The sequence below is a fragment of the Rhagoletis zephyria genome, unplaced genomic scaffold, assembly GCF_001687245.7.
Source record: "Rhagoletis zephyria isolate East Lansing unplaced genomic scaffold, Rhagoletis_zephyria_1.1 Rzeph_scaffold_03039, whole genome shotgun sequence".
Taxonomy (NCBI): domain Eukaryota; kingdom Metazoa; phylum Arthropoda; class Insecta; order Diptera; family Tephritidae; genus Rhagoletis; species Rhagoletis zephyria.
The window spans coordinates 26,351-35,106 of record NW_016160123.1 but is presented as its reverse complement, the minus strand read 5'-3'; the positions used below and the strand labels follow the sequence as shown (position 1 = coordinate 35,106).

At 36.5% G+C, this 8,756-nt stretch overlaps 1 protein-coding gene across 6 annotated transcripts in view; it reads right to left on the bottom strand.

Moving 5' to 3' along the window:
- The window catches only part of PGRP-LC (Peptidoglycan recognition protein LC), a 42,828-nt gene that overhangs the window by 17,729 nt on the left and 16,343 nt on the right, over positions 1–8,756 (bottom strand). For all 6 annotated transcript variants that reach the window (XM_017623090.1, XM_017623089.1, XM_017623093.1 and 3 more), the window contains exon 2: positions 2,087–3,270. In XM_017623090.1, the coding sequence (XP_017478579.1) occupies positions 2,087–3,089 (1,003 nt within the window). In that variant the 5' untranslated portion in view covers positions 3,090–3,270. The remainder of the gene's footprint in view (positions 1–2,086; positions 3,271–8,756) is intronic.

The window sequence follows — 8,756 nt, the reverse complement described above, 5'->3', positions numbered from 1 at the left end:
GACGGACGGACAGACAGTCACCGCTTAATCGATTTCTCTTTTCATTCTGATCATTTATGTATACATTTGTCTATATCTATCTCGATTCGTTTTGCCTGTTACAAACAACCGTTATGTGAACAAAGTTATAATACCCTTGTGCACAAGTGCGCTCGGGTATAAAAACCAATTACGGAAGACAAAAATAACAGCCAAAACAAAATGTGCGGGTACAGGCAGTCATAAATGAGCAGCTCACAAAACAAGTATGTAAATTAAGTTTTCTAATTAATGGAAAAAATGTACACCATTTAAGGTATAAAGTACTTTGAAAAAGAAATGTCTAATAAACCGCCTTTTTTGTTGGAACAATATCACATCTAGATATCTGCCGCCAGCAGCTGCAGCTGTTGTGAGGTAAGCTCAAGGACAGTACCCTACTGAATGGTAGCAGTACTGAAAGCTGTGGAGAAGACGAACTCGAGCCCCCAAACGATAAAAATGGAGTCGATAACCCACCGCCTGACTATGACGTGGTACGAATAGCAAAGGCGCGCTTGAAAACAACAAAGCTGGTGGAGCGTACAAACTGTCAGCTGAGCTATTTATTCAAGTACGGAGGCGAAGAGATTATAAGGTGCATGCATTAACTCTCATGCAGAATATGGTCACATGAATGCATGTCCGATGACTGGAATTGAATTGTGATCTGCCCAATCCACAAGAAAGGCGCCAACTACTGCGGGATTAGCCTTCTTAGCATAGGTTACGAGGTCTTATCGAGTGTATTGTGTGAAAGACTGAAGCCCACCGTCAACGAACTGATTAGACCTTGTCAATGTGGCTTTGGGCCTAGAAAATCCACCATACACCAGGTATTCACAATATGTCAAATCTTGGTAAAGACCCGCGAGAAAAGGATCGACACTCACCACCTATTTGTCGACTTCAAAGCCGCTTTCGATAGGAGTTGTCTTTCGCCGCGTTGTCTGAATTGGGCATCCCCGCGAAACTGATATGGCTGTGTATAATGACGTTGAGCAATACCACCAGCTCCGTTAGAATTGGGAAAAACCTTTCCGTGCCGTTTGCTACCAAACGGGGTTTCCGACAGGGCGACTCCATTTTATGCGATTTCATTAATCTGATGCTGGAAAAGATAATAATAGCTGCATAACTGAACCGCTCAGGCACAATTCTTTACAAAAACGTACGGTAGCGTTAACCACGAAGTCTGTTCTGCCTTTTCCAAGCTGGATAAGGAAGCAAAGCCATTGGATCTGGTGGAAGAAGAGGAAGAATGATAAAAGCGACGTCAAAAAGCCTTCATAATTTTGAAAAGTAAGAAAGTATACAAGACGGCGCATTTCATGAAAATAAGGTAGGTACAAACCGACTCTGATACCATAATTCGACTTTTACGGGTACCAGACTACAGTGACGAGCTGACAAGGAAGAGCACCCCGTTGAGGTGGTCTTACTAAGCAAAATAGGATGGGGATACCTTTGACTGTCTGCGGACTGCTATTAGAGAATTCGACCTTATAACAGCTTGGTGAGCTCTAGCCGAAAACCATTACAGCTCTTTCGTGACCAGGGTAGGCCGTAAGCGGTGGAGTGAGTTTCCTAAGCCGCCAAAGGCTGCTACTCCCACTCTTTGTAGAGGTTTTGCTAGGGCATTGACCAATTTGGAATGCACGCGGTGAGTCTCAAGGAGCACATCTAGATCTAAGCCGGCGCAGCTCTTTGGAGGATGACGAGTTGAAATCGCTTCACTTCAATTTCTTTTAAATCGCTCAGTTTTTGAGAAACTGAAGTTTGCGTAACTTGACTTGCACTTTCTCAACAGCGCTTAAGACATCATGAACTGACACGAAACTACTGAGAACTTGGTATTTTATGAAACTGTCGAGAATTGCAACAGTTTAATCGGATAACGAAAAATCTTTGCCAAAATTAAACTATCGCTAATGGAAAACAAGAATTTTGTAGTCAAATGGAATATTTTTGTATGACTCAACCCGCTCAAGGCTACTTAACTACATAAATTTAGTACCTACATGCGTAACATCTACAGTCAAATTTAATTTTACTTAACACCACTTACCAGGATCGGACACTTTGTCATCAGCAGTGAAGTTTGGATTATCACTTCCACCCTCTTCGCCATTTTTCCATTTATCACGACTATCAATTAGAAACTGTTGTATCGTCACGGGTCCTTCGTAGAAATGCTTGTCGCCAAAGGTAACATCTGTAGAATTTGAGAGTGCTATGCTACCAATTTGGGCCGAATTGGGCGCCATAGGTGGCGCTAGCATCGGTGGTGAGAGTGCACCACCATTGAGTATCGTCTCAGATAGCGGACCAGACGTGGGGGGTATTGCACCTGGGCTTATCGTCTGACTTAGCACTTGCATACCTTTATTTATATTCGGCAAATTGGGATTATTTGGCTCGTAGGTCGTTTGTTGGCCCAGCTTCTTGACAACATAGCTACTATTTTGACCCTCAAAGTCCGAATCTGAGTCGACGACACTCGAGTCAATGGCATTTTCATCGATCGAAATAATCGATATTGTATTGCTACGTATCGACACTGCTGGTGAGCAATTCTTCGAAGATTTTCTACTGCTACCGCTTGACGAGTTTCGTTGGCGTCGCACATTTATGATATTTTCAATGTTTATGCAATTGTTATCAATTTTTTTGTTTATTGTAATATTGTTGTTTGATTTCGGAGTTTCTGCACTGCGTCTTCGCTTATCATCGACGCTGTTGTCGATATTGTTGCTGTTATCTTTCGCTGTATTGCCACTTGTGCCATTGATGTCTACACCGTTGGTGTTGGTGTTGAAGCTTACATTGCCTTGTATGTTTTTGTAGTTGTTGCTGTCGTTGCTGCATGTTCTGTTGTTGTCGGTGATAATTACACCAGAGTCGGTTGATGAGGCGCAACTGTCAGCTGACGATGTTGACAATTTTATTGTTTCTGAGCCCCTTGCTGATGTGGCATTAAAAACAGTTGGATGTGCGGCTATCGGTTTTGCTTTCCATTCTGCACTTGCAATCGTATTTGAGTTCATTTCATTATTATTCGTAAAATGCATTTTTTGGTGTGAGTCAACGTATACAGTACTTGATTTTATATTGTTGAGATACTCAGGCAACAACTTTCTATATTTTTTTAATATCACAAAGTACTTATTCTAAACGATTCTGAAGTATTGCATGTGAACCACATATTTTTTAAATGCCGACATTTTTCAATTGTGTTTTAACTTGCTGGCTCTGTAAGGTATAACGAGAAAAATTGTTGAGTATAGTATGTATGTACATAGTATGTATTTGTATTAAATAGTTATATATATGTATAGATAATCCCGAACCCCATACAGCTTGTATTAGTGCCCAGCCAACATGTATATTTTACAAGGGATTCTCGATCGGTAAAAAGTTTGAGAAAGGCTCGTAAATGATGAAACAAAAAATTTTATAAAAAGAGGCTTGTAGTACTTTGTCAGCATAAGAAAAAGTTTTCATTTTGTTGGAAATTTTTCTCGAACCACAATATTTTATAATATATAACACCGTGCGACAATAACCAAAAAATTTTAAATCACACGAAAAAATCAATATATTCATAAGACTAGGTGCCAAATATAGTATACCTGCGTTTTTAATTTTTCTCTCGGACGTCAGGATTTTTTTTTAAAGGACTTTGAAATTTCTAGGATATGATTGCATAAAAAAATTCTTTAAAAGATTTGGTGCATTGTAGAGTAACAATAAGGGTATCAATTAAAAGCAAAAATTCTGTAGAATTGAAAAAAACTTAATTTTTTGGTGCACCAGGACGAATAAGTTTTGGAAATGTCCTTTTAAAATTTTATCCTTGAATATCCTTGGAAATTTCCAATATTTATTTTTGATAAAAATATATGTCAAGGACTAATATGTGTAAACTACCACATCCTCGAATTTCGTCCTTCTAGCTTTCTTAGTTTTATATAAAAAAATTATTTATACTTCTCTTGATAGTTACAATATACATAAATGAAGATACTGGAATCATTACACTGCACAGCACTCGGCTGGGTATTGGCCCAAACCAATTTTTTTTTAAAGAGATTGAGTCATGGGTAAAAAAGTAATTTCTCCGTTTTTCGCAGTTAGCCTCCGAAATCGAGATATGGGCCTGCGAAGTTCGAAAGAGAACCTTGGGTAAAAAAATATTTTTTATTATTANTTTTTTTTAAAGGACTTTGAAATTTCTAGGATATGATTGCATAAAAAAATTCTTTAAAAGATTTGGTGCATTGTAGAGTAACAATAAGGGTATCAATTAAAAGCAAAAATTCTGTAGAATTGAAAAAAACTTAATTTTTTGGTGCACCAGGACGAATAAGTTTTGGAAATGTCCTTTTAAAATTTTATCCTTGAATATCCTTGGAAATTTCCAATATTTATTTTTGATAAAAATATATGTCAAGGACTAATATGTGTAAACTACCACATCCTCGAATTTCGTCCTTCTAGCTTTCTTAGTTTTATATAAAAAAATTATTTATACTTCTCTTGATAGTTACAATATACATAAATGAAGATACTGGAATCATTACACTGCACAGCACTCGGCTGGGTATTGGCCCAAACCAATTTTTTTTTAAAGAGATTGAGTCATGGGTAAAAAAGTAATTTCTCCGTTTTTCGCAGTTAGCCTCCGAAATCGAGATATGGGCCTGCGAAGTTCGAAAGAGAACCTTGGGTAAAAAAATATTTTTTATTATTATATGCAAATAATTAAAAAAACTAAAAATATAGACGTAGCCAGCCTTTTGCTCTTATTTATATATAACCTTATATTTCAAACAATTTTAAAGTGATTTTTAAAAAATTGGTATCGTTTTAAACGCGATTGAACCTCCTTCCATCTGATGTTGTATACTTTGTATGTAAGGATTTGTGAAAAAACATTTAAAACGAAAAAATACGTTTTTTATAAAAAAAAATTTTAATAAAAAAATTACTAACCGATTACCCATTTCTTCTGGTATGCATGTTTGTATTCTTCATCTATAAAAATTTGAGAAAAAAGACTTAAAAGCAAAAAAGTACCTTTTTTTATAAAAAAATATTTTAAACAAAAAAATACAAACAGATTTTTAAAAAATTTGTATCGTTGTAAAGGACACCAGAAAACGCATACTATTTTGAACCCAAAAATTTCTATTTATATATGCACACAAAAAAAAATTTAATTAAAAACATTTTTTCCCTCTATATAAACTCCTGCTCCCCCTAGGTGAAAGGCTGGCTACGCCCTTGTATACAAAACAATTAAAGTATTTAAACCGTACATCATACGATCAGTTTGTTCGTTTAGAGCGCATACATGGTTCCATAATAATGATTCCAGTATCTTCATTTATGTATATTGTGACTATCAATATCTTATAAAGAGAAGTGTAATTTTTTTTTATCTAAAACTAATAAAGTTAGAAGGACGAAATTCGAGGATATGGTATGGAATATGGATATGGGTATGGAATAAATTTTTGAAATTTCTAAGGATATTCAAGGATAAAGTTTTAAAAATACATTTTCGATACTTATTCGTCCTGGAGCACCCAAAAATTATTTTTTCTCTATTCTACAGAATTTATTCTTTTAATTGATACCTATATTGTTATTATACAATGCACCGAATATTTTGAAAAAGTTTTTTATGCAATCATATTCTAGATATTTCAAAGTCCTTTTAAAAAAATCGAGGTCCCCAGTTTTGTGAACATATTGATTTTTTCTTGTGTAAAATTGGCTGCCGCACAGTGTAATATTCGCATACGAATGCTTTTTCGATCCGTTTACGACTGTTCGTAGCCGCTCCACAATTTAAAACGAACAAGTGATTTTTAGCAAAAAAACACCGACTTCAATTCTCATATAAAAATATATATATATATATCTCATGATCCGATGATCGGATCTAAACCAGTTTCGTATGGGACCACCTCTGAGACACTGTCTTTCCGATGCAAGAATTATCGAAATCGGTTGACGTGGTCCAAAGTTATGCGGTAACATACATACATAAAAAAAAATAATATTCCGATGAACTGATAACCTCCTCCTTTTGGGAAGTCGGTTAAAAAGTACTCGAAAACGAATCGTAAACGGCTATCATAAGCGACTTTTTACAGTTTTTCTTCGAGAAAACAGCCAGTGGCTGGGTAATTTTTTTTTTTACTTTTATTGTAGTATTTTTTAGAGCCATGAGGGAGTTATCAGGTGATTTTTCGCGGCTTTCGAAAGTCTTACCATAGACTTAAACTGGTACCAGGGGCAGCAGATGCCCCCGGGGTGTGTTCGTCGGTGGGATAGGCAAGACAGGCACTGGCAGGACAAGCATGACTAGGTAAATGGTAAAAATGAAGGTGAATGAAATGTTGGAAAATGGTGAAAAATTGGTGGAAAACCGTGGGAAATTGGTGGAATCTGCGGAAAACCTCTATTTTGCCTACGGATGGGCTAGCGTGGCGAGCGAGAGGAGTAAGACGGTGAGACAAACAAAACGAGCAAGATGGTATGGATTTGTGCAAGTTGAAATGGAGAAGAATGTTGTGTGATGTAATCGTGTAGGTCGTGCTAGTGGGAGTCAAGCCAGTTAAGTTGGTCAGGGTGAGTGAGCGAGCATTACTCTGGTCTGTTCATGGGTACGGCCGATTCGGGGAGTATCGTGGTGGCTGTGGTTTACCACCTAAATGCAGGTAGAACCAGAAATCGTTCAATGTGTAGTTGCATTGCAAGCGGGTGCCGTGACCCAGAAAACGGCAGAGTTTTAAGGTAGGTTTCGGCCTCACCAAGGTGGTAAATGTGTCCACCACACACTGACAATTGGTACTGAAGTGCTTGCATTTCAGGGCACTGGCCAAGGCATAAATTGGAAAGTAGTCCCGATAAATCTTAAACACAGCTGTCTAATAAAAGCCATGCAAGTCCATATGTACTACTTATATGTACGTATATGAGCCATGCATGTTTTCCTGAATATCGGTCAAACTATGACCATATCTACTGTCTCGCCCCCAGTGTAGCCATTTCACAGCTTATAAGAATGTGCCCAGTGTGCAATACGGGCGTCTCGGACAGCATACATCACTTTATTGACTTTTGTCCGACTTATAATAATATTCGGACTCGTTTCCTTGGTGAAGGAACTCTGAATATTGCTAAAGCGGTTGCTATATTAAAATGTCAAAAATTTATTTAACTATCTTATGGATAAGTCCAAAATTAGGAACCTGATTGTAAATAACTAAAATTAAGATTGCGATTGAGATTAAGATCGAAATAAAGACTAAGATTAAGTTAAGGACTAAGAATAAGATTAGAAAGAGGCGAAGATTAAGATTAAGCTTAGTAATTAATATTAAGAGTAATATTAAGAACTAGTGAACCCGCACGGCGTTAAAACGCCAAAAATGTAATTTAACTTTTTAAACAGGTGAAACCCTAATCAAAAACCTGAAAAAATATTCTTAATGATTCATCTAAACTATTTCTGAGTAACGAGAGGTCCCGCGTGGAGTCGGTTTTCATTTCATAAAATTCTAAATCTCCCTGTACCACTAAAGAGTTCTAACTTCAAAAAATAAAGCGTTATTGGAAATCTATGCAGAATCGGTGTTCTGTAATTTGACTTCTCATATTGGAAATTCGAAATAACATTGCAGATGTGACGACCTTCAAAAAAATAGATGGCAGCTCTACTGAAAAATATTATCATACTTAAGTTTTCTTAAAACTCGTTTGACACTAATATTTCGATATTACATTTATGCAGCTTGTGTATAAGTAAAGGAAATTCGACTTTTCAAACAGGTGGCAACCCCTTTAAAACATTTATCAAACTAAAATCTTTTTGTCATCTGGCATTGTTATACATATTTCAATTAACTGATGAATTAAGTTAAATTTGATTTTTTAAGCGGCAGCCCTCTCAAAAATTTGTTCCGAACTAAAATTTCCTAAAATATTATTCGTATGACATTATTATAAATATTTCATGTAACTAATGAATTAAGTTGAAATTTATTTTTAAATACGTGGCAACCCTCCTAAATATAGTTCTGAAATAAAGGATTTTAAACCCATTTCCATTGATAGCCATCGTTCATTAATTCATTCATTTAATTCATTGCATAATTTTAATTTAACCTTTTAAACTGGGGCAACCCTCAAACGCATCAAAAATATATTTGTTAAACTTCTTTCATTTGACATCCATTTTTAATATTTCATATAACTTGGGTATAAAATATAAAAATTCGACTTCTCATACAGGTGGCAACCCTCTTCAAAATATTTCCAAACTACTACCTTCTTGAACCTCTTTTGCCTGACACCCATATAGTGATACCGAATTCCTTTAATTAAAATTGAATTTAATTTTTTAACATGTGGCAACCCTCCTACACGTAGGTTAGGTTAGGTTAGGTAAGGTGGCAGCCCCGTGTAACCGGAGCTCACTTAGACAATGTAAGATTGTCCTTTGTGATACCACAATTTGGAAAGGCCCCCTAAACTTTATCGTTAAAACGCTCCGAGCCGATTATGTATTTACTAATACGGCTGATCTCAATACCCCAGAGCTCCTCGGGGCTCTTTAGAAAGTGAGAGCCAAAGTACTTCAACCTTAGCCTCGCAAACGCTGGGCACCTAAGAAGGTAGTGTTGAGGTGATTCTACCTCGTCATCTTCCAGGCAACAGCGACA